Source organism: Gossypium raimondii, chromosome 8 (genome assembly GCF_025698545.1).
Source record: "Gossypium raimondii isolate GPD5lz chromosome 8, ASM2569854v1, whole genome shotgun sequence".
Taxonomy (NCBI): Eukaryota; Viridiplantae; Streptophyta; class Magnoliopsida; order Malvales; family Malvaceae; genus Gossypium; species Gossypium raimondii.
The window spans coordinates 9,511,594-9,538,929 of record NC_068572.1 but is presented as its reverse complement, the minus strand read 5'-3'; the positions used below and the strand labels follow the sequence as shown (position 1 = coordinate 9,538,929).

Below are 27,336 nucleotides of genomic sequence, written 5' to 3'. Positions count from 1 at the left end.
TGGTACCATGCCCATGATTGAAGAAAGAGTATGCAGCCATCTTTTTTTTTAATTTTTTGTGCTTTAGCTGGCCAACACATCTCTCGTTACAATGTCACCAACACAGCTAATCCCTAATTGAGTCGCCCCGCTTCTTTTAAGTCGACTAGTTGTAGAAGCCACCTTAAATGTACTAGATTTCGAGATTTATCAGTCATTAGAAGACCCCCGATTAACCTCAGTATGAATGCACACACGTATTGATGTCTTTCAACGGTACTAGCGGAGTTGTCAATATATGAGAAATTTTCTTCTAATCATTTCATCTCTATCCGGCTATCAGTAAACTTGTCTGACACAGTCTAATAGTTGGTCGCAAATTGCGCTCCAATCGTCAACGCCCACTACCCCGGTAATGAATTGTAATGTTACATCCTCGAGTGTGATTTTACATTCACCACACGAAATATGAAATGTGTGTAACACCCCAAACCCGGCCTAGACGTTACAACCCAATTCTGGAGATCACATTGGCCACTGAAATGGCTAGTAAAAACAATCAAGCCTTCAGAAATTGACTTTTGTAAGTGTTTGCTTCTTTTTCGAAAAGCCGTACTGTGCTTTTCTTTACTTATATAAACATTAATGTTACCAAGTTTTAAAAAAAGATCCAATTAAACAAAAGTTCATATTAATTTTGGAAAAATATTTGACTTATAATTTACTTTTTAGAAATTCAAGTACAGATTTTGTAGCAGAAAAATACGATGACTTTAGTTTGTTATTTAAAACCATGTTTCAAACTTATATGATCAATTTTTTGGTTTTCCAATTATTTAAACATGTTACATGCATGCTAAATCAAAATAAAACCTGAAGTCCAATCCCATGCCACAGTTCGTATAAAAAATTTTGCAGTCTCAATTAATTATGAAATTATAAAATTAAAATACTTTAATTAGAAAAAACCGAGATGAGCCCTCCAAATGTCGCGTCTGATCCAAACTTTGAGGATTATCTGAAAGGAGAAAATTAGGGGGGTGAGCTTTAAGAAGCTCAGTTTGAGTAAAAAAGTAACAATTCATTTATAAAGTCGTTCTCAGAAAAACAATAACCATCCACACAATGTTAATAATACATAGCACATCATCAATCAGTGTCATCAATACAAAGTTTGTAATAAGCATGGAAATTATCAACCAGTGCATGAACATGGGTATGATCAAATGATGCAATACAAAGTATCAACAGAGCAAATCTTACCCCCATCCACTACACACCATCTCCGTCCACTCAACACACCAATTAGGGTAATTAGAAACCCTTCCAACCCAACATACCAAATTAATGGTCTTTAGCCACTAGAAATTATGCAGACAAGCTGCTAGATTTATTGTGAAAACACCACTAGAAACAGATAATGCAGTTTAGCAGCCAAATTGGAATTTACGAGTAAACTACCAGAATCGCATATAGTAATCTGCCAGAACTTCATCCAAATCATACATAACCCAACCCCAATGCATATGTAAATGATATAACATAATTGAGCATACTTGAATTAGACATTCCCATATGCAGATAAAACAAATCAGAACATGCTAGTTACACATATAGTTTAATAGATCAAAAACATGCTATTGACATATTCAAATAAAACTTATCAGAACATACTAATTGCAGATATAGTTTAATAGATCAAAAACATGCTATTGGCACATTCAACCATCACAAAAACAGGCAAGTATCATTTTCAGCTAGGGGTGAGCGCTCAATTAAATTGGATCGAATCGAATGAACAAATTTTGAGTTAATCGAGTTGACGAATCCTATTTTATCATCCTAACTCAATTTAAAATTTTCTCAAATCGAGTCAAGTGCAATGGAATTTGAATCGAATATATTTGTTCAACTTAAATTAAAAAATGATTTTGGGTCCTTGTAATCACTGTCACTCGCCGTAATCAAATTTGCCCACCGTAATCAAATTTGTTATTAACTTTCATCCCCTCATAATTTATTTATTAATATTTTATATATGGGTTAGCTTCTTTGCTTGCTTAGTTGCTTCAATTATCTTATATGATTCTTGTCACTATATATTTTGACATTATAAAATATATTAAATGTAAAAAATGTGACTTTTTTAATAAAATTTATCTTAAAGATAAAATGTGAAATTGATACCAACATAAAATTTTAACATGAATATTTTATGGCATCATTAATACTTCTATTTTAACAAAAATTTATAAAGATTTAATATGATTAAACAATTTAATAATATAAATAGTACAAAATGTGAAATTTAATATAATAATTTAAATAGTAGATAGAGATAAAATTTAATTTAATTTAATAATTTGGGGTAAAAGGTGAAAAGTAAAAGTTTAGGGGAAAATAAAAAGTTTTAAGGGTTGAGGAGGAAAATTTTGAGGAAGTAAAATTTGAGGGGGGATATTCAAAAAAAATTTGGGGGGGGGGAGGGGAGAGATGGGTAGGGGGTAGAAGGGGGAGTGGGATAGAAAGGGAGTAAAAGTTTTGTGGGAAAGTGGAGAGGTTTGAGAGTTTGGGGTAAAAATGTAAAATATTATAGTTTGGTAGTTAGATTATTCGAATTCTAAAACTAAACTCGATTCAAACTCAAAATTCGAAAAAAAATTTAAGTTGACTTGAATAATTCTATTAATTCGAATAACTTGATTCGGTTAACTCGAAATTTAATTTTTTTTATTTTTTCGAGTCGAATCGAATTTTACTCGCCCCTAGTTTTAGCAACACAAAAGGGACACATACGCATTCGACTAACTCAAATTAGAGCATACTCACCTTTGATCATGTCACCCAACTCACTTACCCGTATTTGGCCATAAATGAAACATACCCGTAGTTAATCAACTTACACCAAATTTTACAGTTAGAGGAAATACTCACATTCAACCTCCGCCAGAAGAAAACATAGGTCACAACTGAACGATATCAATTAAAACACAACATCATTTAATTCTTATCATACACTTATTAATCACATAGGGTTAGGATTCACACATATATGACTCAACAAGATTTATTTATACATACATCTGGTTATCACCAAATCATACAATTCACTTATGAATAAGACACGCACACATACAAATTACAAAAGGTTAGGACCCCCACCTAATCTATGTAGAGGATGGCTAGGGGCAACAAATAAGGACTGTCGAATATTGGGAGAAATAACTACGGGTCACCAAAGGGCTGCTACTGTTGTCGGCTAATGGCACACAAGGAGCGACAGATTGCGATGGCTATCGGTTGCATGCGACAAGATGCAATGACTGTCAATGGCTGCCGATTGCGTGCGAAAGAATGTGATGACTACTAATACAGAAGATAGTGTAACACCCCAAACCCGGCCTAAACATTAGGGCTGAATTTGGTGATGTCACATTGTAACACCCCTTACCCATATTCTACGCTGGAATAGGGTACAATGCATTACCAGAATAAATACACTTATAAACATATTAAACCGAGTTATAAAATTTCATCCAAATTAAAAACTTTCAAATTATTATCTTCGAGTCGCTAATTAGGGTTTACGAGGCCCAATACATACCTATTCATATGCTCAATATATCCATTAAATCAATCCAATATTGAAGAATCCACTTTAAGTCAGAATCAATATTAATCACAATCATAAATCTTTTCATGTTATTTTCATATATCACTAACTGAACTTTGAATGTCAACTTACGAATATGTAATTCACTAACACATTCTGGTATACACAATGTTTAATTGATGAAATCATTTAATTGAGCTAAATTTCATATTCACTCCAAATTTTCTTCTATATCCATAAATGCTTTCACTTACCATTTACCTAACCAATTTCTCGAACCAAGCTATCACACAACAATAATACATCACCTGTGCTTTATGAATTCAATGTTCGAATCTTATCACCATCAAATCCATGTCATTCGAATACTTAAAGTTTATTCAAGCATATATTATTACGTTTCATATACCAAGCATATGTCAAAATTACGAATACGTAATCAATTCATTTGTCATTTATTTGACTAGCAAATTAATCTCGAAATTCATAACATTCCATTACTTAAGATATGCCATAAAACACTCCTTTAACATAAACTAGCACCATGGTCGAATTTTCAGTATGCTATTTATTCCCCTTTTCCTGAATCACATAGCAAAATATTACAAATATATATATATTTGCATACTATAATTATGCATCAACTTACCAACATGAGTTCATTCCTGAGCCACTCATGACATCATTTCATGCCAAATATACCACGCATATGCTATGAAACTTTGTTTTCTCTCATGAGCTTACCATGACCAGTAATGCACCAATATAAGCATCACTCCTATTTCAACATTTATCGATTATAATCAGACATTTACATAACATCCTTTATGTATATAACATGCTTAAATAGCATTATACATAATTTTACTATTCACTTATATTTAAATTCAAAGCTGTCTAGTCAAGTTATAGTCACTAAATTATTTTTATCCGGATCTACAGAGCTCCAAATTAAGTTATGTTAATTTTACCAAAAACTAGACTCACATATATTCTTACCATAAAATTTTCAGAATTTTTGGCTTAGCCAGTTAGTACATTTTATTCTTTAAAGTCACCCATGTTTCACTGCTCAACATATCTGACCTCTTTTCACTAAAAAAAGAATTATCTCATTGTACAGAATTCAGATGATATTTCCGTTTATTTTCTTTGAAAATATACTCATTAAGGATTCTAATAATATAAATTATAAGTCATAATTATTTTTTTAAAATTTTTAATTATTTTCCAAAGTCAAAATAGGGGATTCCGAAATCAATCCGACCCTGCCTCACTAAAATTCAAATATCTCAAAATATATAACTCTTTTGTTTTCTCTGTTTCTTTTATGTAAAAATAGACTCATTAAGATTTCATTTCATATCTTTTTCACTCTCTAATTAAATTTTCATCATTTTTGGTGATTTTTCAAAGTCACACTATTGTTACTATCCAAAACTGCTTTGTTGCTAATTTTACTTTTTCATAATTTCACTTTTTCACTTTCAATCATTATTCAATTTAATTCCACACATATATTCATCATTCAATCACACTTAATCGTTACATGATCTCATGTATTTTCACTTAGTCAATTTTCCGATGAACACTTCAGAATAATAACAGATACACGGTGGATTCAGCACACAGCAACCACCTTTTGTAATCAATGATATCCGGTGAGATCAGCACATAGCAACCACCTTATAATTAATGATACTAGTTCACATAGTAGCCTGCACATAGTACTACACATGTGACCATCATTATCCGATCACGTATTAGCCTGCACATAGTACTACACACGTGATCGAAGCTATCTGGTACGCATAGTAACCTACACATAGTACTACACATGCGACCTATCATTCTGGTACACGTAGTAGCCTGCACATAGTACTACACACGTGACCATCACTTTCACTTTCACATAGTGGCCTACACACAGTCCATGCCACGCAAGTGATCATTTCTTTCACTTCATTCGTATCCCTTTTTATTCCGAATGGTCAACCGAGAAATTTCTCATTTTTTCTCATTTTTTCCTTTTTCACTAATCAAAGTCAATTCCTTGTCTTTCTTGACTTATAATAACACATTTAACTTATTTAACACTCACATTATTCAATCCAGTCCAAAATCACATTTTGGCAAAATTATATTTTTGTCCCTAGGCTCGAAAATTAAACTTTATTCCTTTTTCTTATGTTTTATGACATGCTGAACATTTTCCCTTCTATGGCAACATCAAATTCTCACTCTAACACTTATGAACATTAGGTATTTTTATCGATTATGTCAATTTACTCGTTTTCACTTAAAATCGGCTAAAAAAAGTTATTTAACATAATTTCAAGCTTCATATTCTACCATAAAACATCAAAATAAACATATTTCACATATGAGTATTTTTCCAAATATGAACCCTAAATTAAATTATTGCTATAATAAGCTAAATCAAGTTATCGAGACTCTAAAACGTAAAAAAACATTGAAAACGGGGCTTGAAATCACTTACTATGGAGCTTGGAAGCTTCAAAACCCTAAATATGGCTTCCCCCTTGTTGATTTTTGGCTATTTTTACATTTTTAATTCTTTTAATTACTAAATGACCAAAATGCCCCCAACTTAAAAATTTTCTATTTCACTTATCTCTTGTCCATTTTTTCCAACAAGTTAATCAATGGTCTAATTACCATTTAAGGACCTCCAATTTAAAATTCCATAACAATTGGACACTTCTAAGATGTAGAACTCAACTTTTGCACTTTTTACAATTTAGTCCTTTTGACTAAATTGAGTGCCCAAACTTCAAAATTTTCGAACGAAATTTTTACGAAATCATTTTGTGAAACCGTAGACCATAAAATAGAATAAAAATTTTCTCGTCGAATTTGTGGTCCCGAAATCACTATTCACTAGCCCAAAATTCGGGCTATTACAAATAGAGCAACAAGAAATGGAGAAAAGAGATAGCCAGAAGAAGAAACACTAAAAATTTCAACAAAGGTGAACTACAACAAAAAAAGGAAACAATGTGCAAAAAAATGGAGAAAGAGGGGGAAGTGGGACGACAAAAAAGGGAGAGTTTTGGGGAATAATTCTCAATTTTTTTAAAAAATATATTAAACAATATCCTAACCTATCAGATTTATCTGTTATCACAATTTGGTGGTTTAGAGTTTGCATTTGACCCACTCTCTAACAGCAAGGGCGACATAACAAGGGAAGAACAAAAATATTTATAACTTTTTCACATAACAAGATTCAAACTTGGGATCTTAGGGAATGCTAAAATTTTACCATTAAACCAACAAGCTCATTCTTGATAATGAGCAAACAAAAATTAAAGATGACCTATGAGTGCTAATCCAGATATTGAGACAAAATTAATAAAAATATTTCAAGGAAAGGGAATCAAACACAAGACCTCAAGCATACAATCCATAACACTTAACCACTAGACCAAATCAATTTACTTTTTAAAAATGCACAGATAAAATAAAAAATTAGGGCATGACCATTCTCTCTTGATTCACAAACACGATTCTTCTAGGCCCATTTTTGGGGTGTGATAATGTGCGTGTCTCGAATCTCTATCTTTCTACCAAAGCGTTGATAAGTGTGGGTTCCAATTTAGTCCCCCGAGCATACGAGACACGTGCATGAATCCCGCCTCTTGCAAGTGTTGTTCAATAACGCACGGTGCCTTCGCACTTAAATTATGTATATATGTCTCGATAATTCGATCTTTGGTCTGATTATATAATGTTAACAACTTAATAATTATATTATTAAAAGAAAAAAATTAATAATATTTTTTTACCATTTGTAATTAGACGTCGAAAATGTGTTTGTCATCCAAACAAATAAGAAGCATTGATATTTTAAAATTATAAAAATAAAATAAAATCAAAGAAATTACGAAATATAAAATTAAGACAAGAAGAATTTGAGAGGAAATGAATGAAAAAAATAAGAATAAAATAGTAGAGAGAATAGGATTGAATGAAGAAAAAAGAAAATAAGTAGGGTTTATATAGAAAATGAAATAGTCGTTCAGGGGCAAAAATGTAATTAGCCGTTTAAAATTTTAACAGTTGAGAAAAAGTTGATTGATTTATATTTTTTGACCATTGGATCAAATGACCATATTTTTCTCTCCAAAATCGAAATGTTTCCCTAAATTTGGGGAAAACGACCTAATTTGCTAATTAACTCAGTCTAGTATATATCTAAAATATCAGTAAAAATCATCATTTAAATATTTTGTTTACAAAATTGTCCAATTTATAAAGTAATTTAGAGTATTCAAAATTTACAGTAAGTCAAACAAGTCCAACTATTTTGCCATTACTTTTTGTTTACAACAATACATATTTGTCTAAAAACATGGAATGAGTGCTAGCGAAATTTTAAAAGAAATTAATACAATCTAGATTCAACTTGGTTAGTTAAACAATAATAAATCATCAATAATCTAATACATTGATGTATTTTAATATGCTTTCACAAGTTAAAGAAGTTGATTTGAAATTAATCTTGAACGCCCACAAGGAATTGCACTTCTTTATAAAAATAATCATATCTAAAATTGAAAAACTTAAAATTAGGTGATTCAAAAATTGTTACAAAGAAAACTCAAAGATCTTTTCACATAAAGGTAGTTAGAAGATCTTAGAAAGCCTAGTCAAAGTTAACATTGTGAAATCTTTTGATTAATCTCAAACTTCCCGTAAGGACTATACTACTTTACTAAAACAACCATATCTTGAACTGCATACCTCAAAATCAGGTGATTCAAAAACCATTTCATAAATAATTCAAAGATCTATGATTTAAGAACTAGAATTGTGCAAAAAAATTATTCAAAACAACTTGAAAAGTTTAGTTGAAGTTGACTCCATGAAATCTTATCGATTAATTTTGAATTCTCGATAACTTAAATCATTGTTTTAACTAATCAAATCTTCTCTACTATTCTATAACTCATAAATTGAATGAATAATGGGTATTTTTATAAATGCAAACATAAATACTTACTCAAAAATTCATAAAAAATGGTTTCGAACAAACTCTCTCTTTTAATTAAATGAGTAAATTGACAACTAAAGTTTTCTAATTTGTATTAATTCATGAATCTTTTCTTTTTAGCCAATATTAGATATTTAGAGACCTTATTATGAATTTAGTTATTTGGAATTATCAATAAAATAAAAAAGTCCTAGGCGAATTAACAACATAGGTGGTTATCCTAGTCATATAAGGACTCTCATTCCACAATCTATGCTTGCTTGAGCAGCAAACGTGCTTCCTATATAAGTCGACCACCTTATGACCCTATTTGAGTTAACTTACATATGTATTTTAAACTCCTAATTAATTTTTTAACTAAAATTAATTATCTATTTAAATAATTTAAAAAAGATTTATTTTAATTATGTTAAAGAGATAAAGATTTTGGAGAAATCTGCCAATATGGCATGTTTTCTTTGTTTTTTCGTCTGCTCTATTGTGGCACATTTCTTGGTTTCTAGGTTTTAATTTTAGGGTTCCTTTGTTTTGTTTTATCGATCAGGGTTTTTTTTAAAAGGAAAAAGTAACAAATTGTTGTCTTTAATGTTAAATTCTTAAGGGCTTTAATCAATGGAAAACGCGAGAGAGGGTTTGAATATTAACAAAGAAGAAGAGGAGGTATGGCAGATTTAGGATGGAGCTGAGGTGCAGGCACAAATGTTTGATTTTTTTTTGGTTGGATGTTTTCTTACGGCTAGTGTTATTCACTTCCCTACAATGAGGAATACGTTAGAAAATCTACGGCACCCTTTGGAGGTGCAGATCTCAGATCTAGTGGGAGAAGCGCTATCTGTTTCAATTTTATAATAGGGTGGATATCAATCGAGTGGTTAATTGTGCACCGTGGACGTTTAATAATCATTTATTTGTTTTTCGCAATATGGAAAGGAATGAAGATCTGATGCAAGTTGGGCTAATTTATTCATTTTTTGGGTTCAAATTCATGATCTTCCGTCAAAATTCATCTCTGAAGTGGTTGCAAAATAGTTCGGTAATTTTATTTGGGTGTTTGAAGAGTACGATATAAGGCAATTTATTAGAGGGTTGAAACATTTATGCGTATTCGGGTGAAGATTGATGTACGTTTGCCACTAGAAAGTAAAAATAAACTTTAACTTTCTCTTGGTAATTTTATTTATGCAAAATTCCAAAATGAGAAACTCACATTATTTTGTTTCTTATATGGGCGTCTGGGTCATGGGGATAGTTTCTATCCAGTTCAATTGAATAATGATTTCCAAGAGGGAGATATAGGATGGGATATTTCACTATGAGCTAAGACGAGGGGGCAATTACTAGGGTTTAGGGTTTAGGGACACCGAGTATTTGGCTGAGGAAGGATGAGGGAATGGAAAATTGGGGAGAAAAAGTCGGAATGTTCTCTTGGGATCGAATGGTAGGGATACTATACTATTGGATTATAAAAAGCATATTAACCCAATATTGGGCATAAATTTGGAAGGTAATCTGAATATGGAAAGCGGAGATCGATTGAGTTGGTTAATTGGGCATGGACAGGATTTGATGGCATACAATCTAGAGTAAAATCCAATAGCACGTCTTGAGGGCAAAAAGAAACTGAGACAAATGATTTCTACTACAAATGGTTCTGGTAGTTCAGATGCATTGGTGGTAATTGAAGAGAGTATGCAGGCTCTTCACTCAAAATTATCAACGACTGCCAAAGAGCAAGCCGACCGACAACAATAAAACTCTTATGTTGGAATGTTCGCGGCTTGAGGAGTCCGTGAAAAATTAGAAGGCTTCAGCATACACTGAAACTTAATCATTCCTAAATTCTTATTTATAGAGACGAAGCTAGATTCACAAAGGATGGAGGGTGTTCGTAGAAAATGTGGGTTATATAACGAAATTGATGTACAAGCTGAGGGTATAAGAGGTGGGCTTTTTTTGGGATGGAAATAAGATGTATCCTTAAGTTTAAGGAGTTTTTCAAAGCATTACATAAATATGGAGGTTCAGGAAAACTCACAGAGGGAAAAATAGAGGATGACGAGTTTCTATAGCTCTCCAAAGGAGATGGGTTGATTAGAGGTTTGGAATATTTTAAAATGCTTGGGCCAAGATCAAAGTTTGCCTTGGATGGTATGAGGAGATTTTAATGAGATTTTTTATTCTTATAAGAAGAATGGTGGGTTACCATGGGAGCAAGGCTGTGTGAAGGAGTTCTGAGATATTTTGATTGAGTGTCAGCTAGAAGATCTAGGATATGAAGGACCATGGTTTACATGGGAAAGATGAATCTTTGCAGAAAACAATATTAGAGAGAGGTTAGATGATGTAGTAGAGATGAAACTGTTGGGAAATGTTTCCATATTGTAATAAACATGTAACTATTTTCTATTTATTTGAACGATAAATAAATAAATAAAGTTAATTTCACATTCTACTATTATGTCTTTTGTATTTTCATCTTTTATATTTTGCATACATAGCAAAATTTTGACAAGCAAATATTAGCTCATTGATTGTCTAAAATTCAAATTAAAGATAAGTGGCATTGTAAAGAACGTTTACATTGTGAAAAAGATAACTTACTTCAGTAGATAATATAAATGAGTCTGTAATCCCGTAAAAGGATCAATGTAAGATGTAAGTATTTGATTCAAATATTGAGAAGGATTATTATGTCGTCTACAATTCCAAATGGGGAGATGGCTAGTTTTGGCTATCAGAGCAATTGGCTCCACGAGTAGAGACATAGATGTATTCAATGATAGAATAATACATTGGACTGGACCCAAGATGAATTAATTCTAAATCCATTTGTGAATTAATTCATTTGTGAATTAATTCACTTGTGACGTTCATGGTGTGATTTACCTAAATCCTCAGTTAGTAACTGACCATACGTATGCAACTCATATGGTTTGATATAAGTGGAGGCTTATGCTCTAAAGATGATCGAGCCCATAGTCGATATGTTGGGTACATGACTTGTGTATGGTATAGATTTACTAGTAACAGCGAAATTCATAGCTTAATTAAAGAGTTAATGATATCATCTTATTGGCATTGTGTGGATTGATAAATATGAAACGTGACCATGGATTGCTTGTTCTCGAACGAGCAATTTATTACAGTTATTTGTTGATAGTGATTATATTAATCATTAAGAAGACACGATGGTGACAATAAGATAAAATATTATTGTATTGAGTGAACGGATTTAACTCAAAAGAATAAAGGATATCACATGACGGTAACACACACATGACGACGTCATTGGACAAAGCAGTTGGATAGATTGTTTTCGTAAATAGTATACAATAAGGTGTTTTCAATCATGGTACTTTTTGTAGATTAATTCCATGATTAAGTAATTGCGAGTTATCGAAATGATGCTTCTGGACATAATTGTAATCACTAGAGCCTAATTGCATATGTCCGATTGATCCATCTGCTAGCTCAACAAAAGCTTGATTGGATTATATTTGAATCAGAAGAAAATTCTACGACTTTGGGAATAATTTAATTGAGTCGATTTATTCGATATGAAATTAAATTATGTGGTCGTAAGAATTGTTCAGCTAGAGAATTTGATTAAAGAATTTTCTTGAAAAATTAATTTGGAAAATCTAAGTGATTGTTGGAAAAAATTAATTTTGATTAAAAAAATAAATTAATCAAATTAATTAAAATTAATATGATATTTTTTAAAATTAATTTTCAAGCCAAACAATAGGCCCAATGGGTAATTGAACTTGAAAATTGGACCTGAGATCGTAAATTAGACCCAGGAGCCCAAACCGAGATCAAGACTCAAAAACTGGTCGAATCGGGCCTGGTATGTAAAAACGGACCAACGGTCCAACTAGTGGCTAGACCGGATCGATCGGGTCGTCATTGACCTAGATCGAACCGGTAACAGTCGAATCGGCTCGAGGTGCAGTAAAGGTGTCGCACCTGTATCACGAACACGGCGGTGCAAGTGGCTGCGACAGCGGCATCCCGATGGCCAACAGCGGTTGGTCATCGGCGGTTGAGCAGTGGAAGAGTTACATTTCCACTGAAATTCTACTAGAGAATTTGATTTCAAATTAATTATTCCAAAAATAATATTATTTTAATATTAAATTTAATTTAATACTTATCTTAATAGTATTTTATTAATTTAATATTAAATTTATTATCTTAATATGAAATTTAATTTAATGTTTATCTTGTAGATAAACATTCTATTATTTTAATAAGATTTAATATTAAATTTAATCCAATATTTATCTTGATAAATATTATATTAATTTAATATTAAAGTGATTAGGTTTAATCATAGTTGAACTCTCTAAACTCTCAGTATATAAAGAGAGCATTAGATCATTATTTACACACACTTGAATTCAAGAGAAAGTTGTAGAGAGAAAATTCTCTAAAGAGATTATTCCAGAAAATTTCTATAGATATTTTTCTGATTCACAACTTGACCCAAAAGTTTAGAGAAACTGTAAAATTATTCCATTGTTTGTGAAAAATTTTCTGATTCGAAGCGAGCCCACACTCGGTAGACGTGAGCTTGAGTATAGCGGAGAAGACTACTCGGTCGAAGCGCTCATCCTAGAGGAATCGAAAAGGTACAATTTTGATCAAGTGTTTATTACTTCAGATATCACAACCAATATTTTATTTTGGAAAATTTTTAAAACTCTGGTTTTCCCTAAATTTATTTTCCACTGCATTTTTCAAACTTGTTTTTCCAACATAAACCACGGTAAAAATTTCACTTTGAATCATGGTGGACTTTAGAGGAGTCTTGTGACCCTGAGATTCGTAAGTTGTGGGCACTGTTCCTGGGCGTATGAAATTTTTACGTTTAGGTTTGTAGAAGTGCGCCGATTCGTTGAAAAAGAGAAATAGGGGTAATATAGAAACGCTTTAAAGTAAATTAGGTGATTTGAATTTAGGGGTTAGAAATGAGATGAATATTGCGAAGCTTTTGGATACATAATTGACGCTCAATTTGGAGATAGACAAGGAAGAATGTTATTAGAAGCAAAAGGCTTGAAATATGATTTTTTTCATCGGTTTACATCTCAATGTTGTCAAACAAATCAGACTAGGGGGTTACAAGGCGATGATGGAAGGATTATAATGGAGCAATGAGGTATGTTAAATATAGCGAATACTTATTTCTCTAATCTATTCTCATCTCAAGGTTCTGGCAACTCGGATCATATTTTGAAAGGGATGAGACGGTGTATAATGAAGGAGCAAAACAGGATCTTATCATCAAAATATGAATAGGAGGAGATTCTCCCTGCGTTGAAAAATATAGCCCCAACTAAAGCTCTGGGCCTTGATGGTATACCCATTTTTTTCTATCAGAAGTATTGGCATATTGTAGGCCAAGATGTTGGTTCATTTTGTCTAGATATTCTTAATGAAGGCACTTCCTTATTGGAGATTAATCGTACTCACATTGTTCTTATTCAAAGAATTGCAAATTCAACTAGGTTAGTGCATTTTCGACCCATTTGTCTATTTTCGGTCATTTATAAAATTATCTCGAAAACAGTGGTAAATCAATTTTAGAAAGTGTTGAATAATTGTATCGATGAAGCACAAAGTGCTTTTGTTTCGGGTCGATAAATCACAGATAATATTCTTTTAGCTTATGAGGTTTTGAATGCTTTTAAACAAAAAAGAACTGAAAGGAGAGGCTTTTTTACATTGAAACTTGATATGAGTAAAGCGTACGACAGAGTGGATTGGATGTTCTTGAGGGAAGTAATGCTAAAAAATGGGTTTTTTAACTGGTTGGGTCAATTTCATTATGGAATGTATTAGTACAGTTTCTTATTTTGTAGTGCTTAACGGGGAAATGAGAGAGGTTGTTACACCAGCTAGGGGCCTTAGACAGGGTGATCCGCTTAACCCTTATCTTTTTCTAATATGTGGTGAGGGTCTTTCAACCCTTATGAGATTAGCGATGAGGGATGGTTTATTAAAAGGGGCAAAAATCTGTCGTCGAAGGCCAAAAATATCTCATTTATTATTTGCCGATGACTATATTCTTTTTGGTGAAGCCACAAAAGAAGGATCCTTGGTCTTAAAGCAGATTTTGCAGAAGTATGAGAGAAGTTCGGGTCAATGTGTTAACTTTGATAAATCAGTTATTTTTTACGATTCAAACATACAAGAACAACAAAAAAGAATGATCTCTAAAGAATTAGAGGTACGTTTTTCATCAGACCTGAAAAAATATTTAGGCCTTCCTAATATGATGGGATGAAAAAAGAAACAAACTTTTAATTTGTTGAAAGATCGTATGCTAAGTTGTATTAAGAGTTGGTGTGTGTAGCCATTATCACGAGAATGTAAGGAGGTGTTTATAAAAAGTGTCCTTCAGGCCATCTCTACTTATGCTATGTCCTTTTCTTTTACCGAAGTCCCTGTGCTTAGAGTTGGAAGGAATTATTAGTCCATTTTGGTGGCAAAAGCATGGGGAAAAGAAAAAGATTCATTGGTGTGAGTGGTTGAATTTATGTGATCTCAAAGATAATGGGGGAATGGGTTTTCAAAGTTTAACGAAGTTTAATTTGGTGCTTCTGGCAGAGCAATGTTGGCGTTTAATGACTAATACAAACACGTTGTTAGTAAGATCGCTAAAAGCAAAGTATTACCCAAAGTCAGATTTCATGAGTTGAAACTTGGGAGCTTACACATCTTATACCTAGAAGAGTATATGGTCTGCAAAGGGATTACTTCAAGAGGGTTTGTGCTGGCGTGTGGGTACTGGTTCCAAAATTAATGTTTGGATAGAGGCGTGAGTTCCTAGATTAAAAGGGCACAGAATTTAGACAAGATATACTGGCCAAAATATAGTAAATGTTTCTGATTTAATTGATCAACAAACTGGGCAGTGTAATTTTCAGTTTATTACCAGTATGTTTAGTGCTAAGAAAGCAAGGAAAATTCTATGTATTCCTTTAGCACAGGCAGTTCAGGTGGATTCAATTGTCTGGCAAGGTGAGGCGTCTGGGGTATTCTCGGTTCGTAGTGGGTACAACATTCTTATACAAAATTCATTTTTATCTAGGCCTTACTGGAATCAAATAAATTGTACATTTTTTTCAAGAAGCTATGGAAACTTAACCTACCGGAAAAGATAAAAATTACAATCTGGAACTCGTTTCAAGATTGTATCATTGTAGTAGAAGTGTGGAACAAATTAAACATTTACTATCATATGGAGTTCACTATTCTTATCTTTTAGGATTGACTTGATAATTTAATTTCTACCTCGTCTAACCAGATTTGCAAGATAGTGGGGTGTGCCCTTTAGGTGTTATGGACTGAAATAAATAAATATGTGCATGATGGGATTAAAAATCAGGCTCAAGCAATAGCAGAAATGATTAAAGCTCAATTAGAAGAATTAGATGCCTTAAACAAACTGTTACTTGTTACCAGAGTTGAGATTGTAAGATGGAGGCCTCCAGTGAACGCTTTCATAAAGATAAATTTTGATGGGGCTTTTCAAGCTCACTCTCTAAAAAAATGTTCGAGGATTGTTATCAGAAATCAAAAGGGGTTGTTCTGGGGTCAACAAAAAATATTAATAATCACATACCAATGGGGTTCGCTGCAGTAGCTATTGCATGTCTCCAAGTAGTCTGATTGGGCATTGATTTAGGGTTTCAAGATGCGATGATCAAAGGCGATTCGCTTACGGTGATAAAGAAACTGCAGGCAAATAGAAAAGATGATTCATGCATCAATACTTACATCTCAAAGCTAAACTTTTTGAGGAAGAGATTTAAAAACTTTGTATTCTCGCAAATTCAGAGGTAGGGGAACCAAGTGGGTCATCTTTTGGCCCCTGAAGGATTAAGGGGGAAAGGAATACTTATCTTCTTGACGGGGTGCCAGATTTCGTAAATGAGGCGGTGGAGAAAGATTGAAGGGGAACGGTTGGGGGGAGTATCTCTGGTACTGTGCAATGAAAATCGGGTTCAAGGTAATGTTGGGCTACTCACTGATAGGGGAAAGTAGTAGTGAAGGGAAGTAAGAGTCAGGAGGAGAAAATAGATAGTGATGTTTTTCAGGCCATTGTTGAATGCTTCTGATTTTGAGACCCATAAGGATCTGGTTTTGGGAAAGGAAATATTTGGAAATGGCTGGGGTATAGTTATTGCTTTTAGGAAATTAGGTTTGACTGTTTATGGGGTTTTATTTTCCATTTGTTATGGTTGTTGGACTATTTTTATTTATTTATTAATATACTCCAATTGTGTTATTTCAAAAAAAAATTATGTTCAAGTCATGTCAATTTTACCATATTAAAATGCATGCATAAATTTATTAAATTAGATTTATTTCATTTCAAATAATTAGATAATATTATTTTAATTTAGCTCCAGTTAAGATTTATCATTCAATCCGGATACCAAAGTGATTAAATTAACCTTATATCAAATTAATCATTAAATTTAAAAAAACACTTATTACTCGATAAGTAAAACCAATGAATTATTTTTCTTTGTTCAATCATTTTTATTCCATACAAGTGTTCATATTACACGCAATCTCTTAAAGAGTTATGTTGAGGTAGTAAAGGAAGCAATTGAACATATATAATGAAGACTAAAATAACATGTAATCAAGTTCTAACTCTTTATTTATTAATTACATAGTTATTTCGTCATGGATTCAATCTACCAAAGGTACCATGATCGAGCTCCACATTATATATCATTATGAAAGCTACTTATTTTAAACTTTAGTTATCATATGTGTGTTACCTTTATAAGATATCCATGATCCTTCTAAGTTAAATTCGTTCACCTAATTCGATCCATTTTATCTCAAAGTCACCCTTATTTCTTCCATGACGAAAATTATCATTAATCAAATCAATAATAATAATGATAAAAATGTTTGTCCTTGATAAATACCATTAACCTTGTTCCATTTTCATAATTCATACAATACAATTGAGAGGATACCATTGACTTTTGGCCCCCTGCCATGAGATCGTAAGTTTTCAACATATCAAAGTACATGATCATTCACATACTCAATTTAGGCCAATCATACCAGAAACGTTACAAATGAATAAATCTGTAAACGAATTTAGAATAAATTCAACTTGAGTCTTATTTAATATATTCTGAGCCCAAATAATCACATCTATGACTCTATTTCTAGAAGCCAATTCTGCTCTGATAGCCAAGATAAATTATCTCCCCAATCGGATTTATAGACGACATAATAGTCCTTTGAATAAATCATTTGCTCAATTTGATTCTTTAAACTATAGGCAATTTAGATTACTTACTAATATATGTTATCTTCTCACATTATAATTTGACCATATAATGTAATTTAACATTAGTTGAACTTTAATTAATCAATGAGTAAATATTTACTTATATATTTTACTTTAAAAGCAAAAATCATTTAGTATTATCTAACATATATAATGAATGAAATTTGTTTATTTTCATGAATAAATAATTTAACCATTTTAATAATTTATCAAATATGATGAAATTACTACACTAAGGGTACAAAATACTTAACAGGTTTTTCGCAGAGCCTCAATTGAGATTAAGGAAATTTTGCAAATTGCCAAGTTATTAATTTCATCATTTATTTTAGTCCTAATACTACAAATCATCATGTTAAAGCTTCTATCTCAAATATTTTTTAGGTGGAATATACGATTGGACCAGATAGATACCTTGGGCTTACATTAGTAGTGGAAGGAACAAAAAATGTGCATTTACTGGAATCAGAGTGCATTGCTGCTAAAGAGAACCAGTGGAGTGCATGACTGCTTAGAGTGGTGAGGGAATTTTTATCAAGTCAGTGCTTCAATCTATTCCTACATATTTGAATTACAATTGTTTGTGTGCTGAAACCAGTAAGGCAATGCGTGAGGAACGTCGGGGTATCTACTAGTTGTAGTGGTCAAAACTTTGCATGCCAAAAACTAGTGGGGGATTGGGGTTTAGGGACATGCATGCATGCAATTTAGCTATGCTTGCCAAACAAATTTGGTGAAATACTACAAAACCTCAATCATTGGTAAGCAAAGTTCTATAAGCTAGATACTTCCCTGTGGGTAGGAACCCACCTATACTTGGCGAAGCCTTTGGAATGCAAGGCATGTCTCGTGGACAGTTTATGCAGGAAGGTTGGAAATGGTGTTAATATTCGAATGTGAACAAATAAATGGGTACCTAGTCTTCCATCCTGCAATGCACAATCTTAAAATCAACAGAACAACAATCTCTTTTGGGTAAAGGACCCATACACTTAGGGCTTATATGATTTTTTAAGCCTTTACTCTTGCAGAAGCCCGACCTTTACAATAAGGGCCATCTGATGATATGTTAGTACGATAGCACTTGAGATTGTTTTGCTTGCCATACTTGAGTAGTTCTTATGTTGCTTTCTAGGCCTATTTTAAAACTAGTCATGATTCAGAAAAGTACAGTATATGGTGGTGCTTCTACTGTAGAATTTAGAAATTAAACCCTTCCCTTATGCAAACTCATAGCATCTTGCTATTCTTGCAGCATGTGAAAGATATTCATCAAATAACTTGTACAGATGGAAAACACTGTTTTGTTGTGTAATGCAAATGGTAGTTAGGCAGAAAAAAATGATGACAAATTCTGCAAAAACAAGAGTTGTATATTATTTGAGATTCATAGGACAATGATAACCATCTCCAATTGAGAAGGAAACACTGATAACTTCCACCAAGATTGATGGAAGTGGAAGCAAAGTATACAATCTTAAAACCTACTTCAAACTTGACACAGTAATTAACAAAATTATTTCTTAATTTGGTTTGCGAGTGACCTAATGCTGTTCTTCATCAAAGTAGTGATCAAGGGACGTGGATATGCCAAAGATATCAGTTCGAGGTGTTTGAGTAACTCTATTATCAGCATCATCACTATCCCCTCCTCCATTGATTTCCTCTTCTTCTGCAATGGGAGATGAGAAGTCCAAGCACATTCCTCTTATCACTTCTTCATATGATGCAGATAGATCTTGGGAAGTCATTTGATGGTACTCTACAAGCTGGTGAAGGCACTGGTTTTCCCTCACCAGGTTTGCATTTTCATTGGCCAGTCTTGATTTCTCTGCTAACAGTGCTTCCAATTGAAGCCTCACCTGTCCCAAAAAAAAGCAAACAATGATTTACAATCTGCCAAGATGGGAAACTACTGTCTGTAAGTGGATACAGAAGAAACTCACCAGATCATCTTCCTCGGGTCGGATCCCTTTGGTGAACCCATCTCGAAGCCTTCTATTCTCTTCCTCTAGCAAACTGCAACGCTCTTGCATAAAACATAGATCAGATTTTATGGACTTCAACTCTCTGGCAAGTGAAGCTGCCTTGGTGGCCATCGAAATTGCAAGCTGAAAGAAGGGAAGCAAAAAGGGTTAGTGAAACTTGAGAGAGCTTGGCCTATTAGTTGATGAACAAGTGAAAGCAAAGTAAGAAGTTTACATTTTTGGCTTTCTTCATCATCTTCTTGTTTTGGGGGCTTTGCTCATTCTCCTTTTGTGAACCATCATCTCCTTTATTATCATCTGAGCACTCACTGTAATCAAACTTCCTCTTCAGACCGATCTTACTCTCTTCTTGGTTACCTTTTTGCTTTGGGTCTTCCTCTTTAGTCTCTGAATTCTTCAGTTTACTATGAAACAAATCGGTCAACGTTGGAGGTTTAGCCAGCTCTCTAGCTCCCTTTATAACAGAGCAGAAGTTTAGCAAATTTGAGCTACAAAGCTAATCTCATGAACATAAATCTAAGGGGCGTTTTGCTTTAAATTTGGAATAAAATTTGTTTAAAATTACCTGAAGAGCATTGTCGAGGTTATTAGATAGCTGAGAGAGTGTTTGTGAGATGGAATCAAACCCTCTAAGCAAAAGCATTGAATCCTCTTTCAATCGCTTAGCTCTGTTGGATTCTCTTGAATTCTGCAACCCCCAAAGAAAATAACGGAGCAAAAACCTTATCAATTCAACATCACCCCCACAAGCAAATTTTCATAGCATAGCACAATTAGCTTCAAAAAGATGAAAGATAAAGAAAAACTTACAATCTCCGTAGGGAAAGAAGGATCCACATTTTGGATGGAGATCTTGGCATTCCGGTCACCAATGAGTGCATCGACCCGGCTACGGAGGGTGCTCCAAAAACGCTTGTCTGAAGCTGGGCTGAAGAGTGGAGATGAAGAAGAAGCAGCCATTAAACAAGTGGGATCCTGCAAATGTATTCAAATTACAAACCAAAGAAAATGACATATTAGAAGAATGGAGAGACAAAAGAAGAAGAACCCCATTAAAGCATAGAAGAAGGGAAAGAAAGGGTAGAAAAGAGAAAAGAACCTTGGTAAGAGGAGGTGGAGAGGGAGTATCAACAGAGACTGAAGCAGCCATGGCTATTGGAGGAGAAAAGCGAAAGGGGAGAAAGAAGCAGAAAAGTAAAAGGGTAACGGCTAATTTTGACGATGGGAATTTAAAAAGAGTGCGCCGATCGGTGCTAAGGCTAACGTTCATATATCTAATACGATAAAAATAATTTTATTTTTATTGTTTTTAATTGTTATATACCCAAAAATTACGTAGATTAAAAAATTGATATACTAAATAGTAATATATATAATGAAATAGTTTTTAATATATATTAGAAAATTTTAAATTTTTAAATATTTAATATTTAATATTTTTAAAATAAAATATATATTATTAGTAGTTTATTTTTAAAAATCAGATTTGAATTTTGTTGGTTTGTTATGATGCTTTGAATTTTAGGGAATTCTTGACTTTGACCATCCTCCTACTTTATGGCTAATTTTGTAAATGCTGGAATCTGGATTTCTTAAAACAGTTCTTTGCTTTTCTTTTCTTTCCTTCTTTTTTTTTAAAAAATAACATTAATTGTGTTAAAACTTTTTTAAATTATTTCTAGTCACCTAACTTTTAAAAATTATGTAATAGCCACTAATGTTATTAAATTGTTATATTTTTGTCATTCAATTATTAACTTTTGTTAAAAATAACATTGCACCTTAATTCAAAGGACTAATAGCTAATTTGATCCCTGAGCTATAACTAAAAATTCGATTTTGATACTTTTAAATTTTTTAAAAAATTGTAAAAAATTGAAATAATATATTAAAAATCATATAGATAATCGCAGATTTGAATTTTCACAAAAAAATTAAATAACCATTCACTTAGATCCTCCTCGTTTTTCATTTGTTTTGTTGTTTTACACTCTATTATTTTCATATTCTTTTCCTTTTTATTTTTTAAAATTTAGATTAGTGCCAACTTCGCTCTTCCTAGACCATTAAAATAATATATATATATATGTTATATTCATAACTGGAAGTACAATTTTGACATAAAATTTGAGAGAAGAAATAGTGAGTTTGGAGAAGAATAACACTTTGTATTATAAATTTAAAATCTAAAACTTCATAACTAAAATTTGCTTTAAAACGCAATCAATTAGTAGTTAAGTTACAGAAAAGAAATGGCGAGTTCAGAAAACAAAAAAAAAAAAGTAAGGTACTTTATACTATAAATCTCAATTTAAAAATTTGAAACATACAATATAATACAACATTTTACTTTTCTCTCTTGCCCTACTTCTATCATTTGAAATTGAACTTGGTATCCAACTAAAATTTAGAAAACAAAGCTTTAACACGTAATTTGTTATTATTAATTTAAAGAAACAAATAATTTGTTATTATACCATTATTTGGTGTAATTGGTAAAATTATGTTTTGATTTTCTTTAATAATTAATAATTTATTTGTTAAATTCATTAATAAAGGAAGAAAATAGTGGAAAAAAATGAAAAACCAAAAAGAAAATGAAGGATATGTTATAAAATAAAAGAAGAGAACAAAGAACAAAAAGGATGGGAGAACAAAGAGAGAGCGAAATTTTATTGATCAATCGAGATGTTTACAAAACTTATCCAAAGTCTCTATTTATAGGCATAAGCTGTAACACCCCTAACTCGTATCCATCACCAGAATAGGGTTATAGAGTATTACCGGAGTTTACAAATTAATTTACAGACATTTCATTTCATCAAGCATTCATATTTATAACCAATCAAAATCAAAACAATAATGAGCTAATGTTGGCCAATTTTAACTTATACATGCCATTATAACCAGAATCAAATCATCCAAAATTACCGATAGTACCAATGGATAGTGTAATATATCTCCGACAAACTTCCAACCCAATCGAGCTTCCGATAATCATTTCAATGCATCTAATTATGCATATTACCAATAATAATTCAATTCCAATAATAAAACACATATTTATATGATATTCATCACCAAATAACATTCACTTTAATTAAAATTATACAGAATATAGTTCATACGAACTTACCAGGCTAAATTGCAGAAATACCATAATTCAGGGACATTTTGGTAATTTTCTATTTTCATCAATTTTCACCCAGTCTTGATCTAAATTAATATTTCATTCAATTTATTAATTTAAATAATAAAACAATTCATTTCATGCAATTTGGTCACTTTTGACATTTTTACAAAATTACCCTAAAATTTTACTTTTATTCAATTTAGTCCCTGAACCTAAAACATGTAAATTAGCTATTTTAAAAATAAAACCATATTAGCTGAATATTCACATATATTTTCCTCCTCCTCCACTCCATTCCACACCCTTGATATATACATAATATCACTATTTACTTGTTTACTCATAACAAGCTATTCACTTGAGTCATAGTCACTAAATAAATTATATCTTAAGCTACAGAACTCCAATTCAGATATAAATTTTATATGAAACTAGACTCACATATATTATTACCATAAAATTTTAAGAATTTTGGTTTAGCCAATAAGTACATTTTATTCTTTAAAATTTCCCTATTTCACTGTTCGACGTTTTGACCCTCTTCACTAAAAATTAATTATCTCTTTTTACAGAATTTGGATGATGTCTCCGTTTATGTATATTGAAAATATACTAATTAAGGATTCTAAACATATAAATTATAACTCATAATTATTTTTTTACAATTTTTAATGATTTTTCCAATTCAGAACAGGGGAACCCGAATTCATTCTGACCTTGTCTCACAAAATTTATTATATCTCATGATTTAAAATTCCATTACTTACACCGTTTCTTTTATGAGAAACTAGGCTCAACAATATTTAATTCCATATTTTATTCATACTCTAATTCCATGATTTATGGTGATTTTTAAAATTTAACCTACTGCTGCTGTCCAAAACTGTTTTAGTGCAAAATGTTGATTACTAAATTTATAACACCTTCCTTTCCTTTCTCTTCAATATTTTCCATCACTTCCTCTTATTTCTCTTTACTAACATAACAAGAATATAGAACCTTATATAATGAAACTCTACATTAACATTAATTTCCTACTTTTTTTCAATAATATCAAACTCAAAAGTATATTGAAATCTTGATGTTCTTACCTTGTGCTATTAATTTCAATCTTTAACTTGATTTTCTCTCTCCTCCAGCTCCTATTTCTTGAATCTAACTTGATATTCTAGCTCCCCATAGTATCCTTAACATTTCTCTCTCTTGGTAGCTATGGAAATTCTTTTGATTTCTAGGTGAAAATGGTAAATTTTTTGTAGAAGGACTAAATACTAAAGAAAGCAAAACTTTCTTTCTTCTCTTCTCTTCTAACGTGAAATGCATGAGAAAGATGATGATTTCTTTTCATCTTTCCTCCCTTTTATATTATTCATTTAATAATAAAATAATACTAAAATCTTAATAAAATATTAATTAAATAACACTTATCTAATTAATTAATTAAAATATCACCAACGTCATCATTACCTTCTAGAATTCTCTCTCTCTCTAATTGACCATTTTTCCCTTCATAATCTTTTGAAATTTCATCCTTGAGTCATCACTTAATTTGGTAAAATTGCAATTTAGTCCTCAAAATTTTTGTATTTTCAATTTGGTCCTAATTCTTCCATTTTCCTTAGTTTCTAGATTATTCCACCCTTAAAATATTTACACTATTGGTCCTTCAATTTTTTCATATTTACACTTTAACCCCTCAAATTTTGAGTATTTACTCTTGGGCAACAAAACTTTTCTCACTTTTGCAATTTAATCCTTTCTTGAATTAATATGTCATAATATACTTCCCAATGTTGACATAACTCAAAATTTCCCTTTGTCAATTTATTTCCTTATTTTACTATCAAGGATACCTACTTTCTTACTATAGTAATTTTAGGATATTACATAAGAAGTATAAATAAAGTAGAGATCTACTTCTAATGACTATTAGAATTTAAAGTACATCAAAACTTATAGTGATCTTGATGGACATCCAGTTAATAAGATATTCAAAATAGGATAAGATTTTATTGTAATTATTATAATTATTTTCTTTTTTTCTTTATTTTTTTTGCAAAGACGAAGGTAAAGTCGTAATAATTACCTATGATATCATTTAGTAAAATATTATCTATCCCTATCAATTGACTTTAAAAAATTAGATAAGTTAGAACCCCATGTGACAGCATGATGGTCAGGGGTGTTCACCACCCTAGATGTGACTTGGATTCGAGTCACGTAAGTTGTTTGAGATGCAACTAAATTTGTCATAAAATTGGTAGCTAAGTTTGCCTCTATGTGAATGGAATTAGCTTGAACTTCTCAATTCCTCCGACATAGCTCCTTGATGCTAAGAACCAATGCAAATAGACTCACTTGTTTAAATTCATCATTGAGCATGTGTACTACAATGGATTTGTTACATTCCAGTACGAATTTTCAAATTCTTCTATCCTATGCCACCATCAAGCCATTAAAGATTTTCCATAATTCTACCTAGGTAACCTTGCTTACCCTTACATTCCTACCATAATTGATTACCCAAGCTCCATTAGTATCTCGAAACACTCCTCTAGTTGAGGCTTTTTTCACAATACCATCCAAGTTTAGCTTCACCTATCCAAGTTTAAGAGAAGTCCAATTGATTTTTTTATAGTTTAACATTTATGTGAAGTGCAACTTGCATACTAATACATTTGTTCTGTGACTTGTGGTATAGCAAAAGGTGGTGATGAAAATAGTAACTCAAAAATTGTTGCCACTTTGCCAACTACTTGCAAGTATACAAAATTGTTGTCAAATAATAAATTACAACGAAATAATTTTATTAAACCCACAGAAAAATTAATAACCGAACTGAATAAATAAATAATACAACTCAACTTAATTAATTAAACTAACTAATTATTAAATCTAAAATCAACTAAAACTAATTAAACAAACAAGAGAAAGTATAAGTAAATCTAATCTAATCTACTATTAACTAAGAGCATAAAAATAAACAAGTGCAAGGAAAAATTGTAGTGGTGTAGTGGTTAACAAATCTTTAATTAGTGGTTAATAAATCTTTAGTTAATCAAACTTAGTAATTTATTCTAGTCATTGATGAATCCAGGGTTCATAACTAAAATGTGCATCAAAGTGTAGGTACCAAAATTGATGCATAGCTAGCAAGCATCTAGAAATTTCCTAAGTTGGTGTATAACTTCTATGAGTTAATTATAAGAGCCCAAGCTACATTTATATAGTTATCCCATTTTATTGTGGAGTGCAAACACATGAGCTTTGATGAATGATGCCAAGGAATGACAAATAAGGGTTACACTCAATGTTGAAAAACTCACTGCCATTATCAATCCTAATGATTTTGATGAGAACAAAAAAATTGTTTGTGCTAAAGAAATAAATTATTTAAGGCAAACAATGGCATCACCTAAATTGATAAAGTCAAGTAATATTAGTGTGGTTACATAAAATGGTCAAAAAAAATCATCAACCACTATGTGTTGATATAATATAAGGACCTTTGAGATCAATGTGTGCGAGTGAAAAAGCTTCTTGTACCTGTGAATAACTAATAAGAAAGTGTGAACAAGCTTACTTGGGCAAATAGAACAATCTATAGTGTGCTTTTTACAAATAATTTTAAAAAGTGAAATCTAATTCACTTTCTACAAATATGCGTGTCCAAGTCGAGTGTGCCAAATTGAAGTAGAAATATCGGTAGAAGAACAAATTTAAGTAAGAACATTGGTAAAAGAAGAAGAAAAAAGACATGGAAGAAGATTGAAACAATGTTGATTGATTTTCGTTAGACTCAAGGCTGTAGAGACCTTGCTTTTTATCAATGTCCTTTGTCCTTTTAGGACAAAGATATTAGATTATGCAAAAGTCAAAGATAAAAAAAAAAAACAAAACAATTTAGATCCTAAGTTAATTTTGGGATTGAAAGTAAATTGTAACGAAATTATAGTGGATAAAGAATATTAGTAAAGTTTTCATTTTTTTTTGGTAACTACATATGGCCTATATGAGAAATGTGTACTAAATGACCATTAAATAATCAAATCTAACTTAGATTGGTTACACATGATAAGGACTCAAGACACAGCAAGTCAAACACTGTATAATTAGTAACCTTTGTATCTAAAATCCAATGCAAGAATGAATCTTTCATTGAATTTTACAACATACCTGCCAAGTTGGCAACAACATAAACTGACAATCATTTATTCAATAGATAAAAGAATTTTGAGTAAAACAAGAGCTTACTCAGGTGTAATATTATTGTTT

General features: G+C 31.7%; 1 protein-coding gene and 1 long non-coding RNA gene across 3 annotated transcripts; both read right to left on the bottom strand.

Moving 5' to 3' along the window:
* Positions 1 to 756: 756 nt before the first annotated feature.
* Positions 757 to 16,831, bottom strand: LOC105790729 (uncharacterized). Of its 2 annotated transcripts, XR_008198818.1 has the most exons (3): positions 16,243 to 16,828; positions 16,080 to 16,161; positions 757 to 997 (listed from the first exon to the last, which is right to left on the bottom strand). It is a non-coding gene; the product is annotated as an uncharacterized LOC105790729 (long non-coding RNA). The 2 variants fall into 2 exon arrangements; XR_001132577.2 differs by lacking the exon at positions 757 to 997 and having other exon boundaries at positions 16,016 to 16,161; positions 16,243 to 16,831.
* A 2,461-nt stretch (positions 16,832 to 19,292) lies between these two features.
* On the bottom strand, positions 19,293 to 21,190 carry LOC105790728 (uncharacterized). Its single transcript, XM_012618472.2, has 6 exons — positions 21,028 to 21,190; positions 20,739 to 20,903; positions 20,494 to 20,616; positions 20,143 to 20,382; positions 19,887 to 20,051; positions 19,293 to 19,802 (listed from the first exon to the last, which is right to left on the bottom strand). The coding sequence occupies exons 1-6, from the start codon at positions 21,076 to 21,078 to the stop codon at positions 19,485 to 19,487; spliced, it is 1,062 nt and encodes a 353-aa protein (XP_012473926.1). The 5' UTR covers positions 21,079 to 21,190; the 3' UTR covers positions 19,293 to 19,484.
* Positions 21,191 to 27,336: the final 6,146 nt, after the last annotated feature.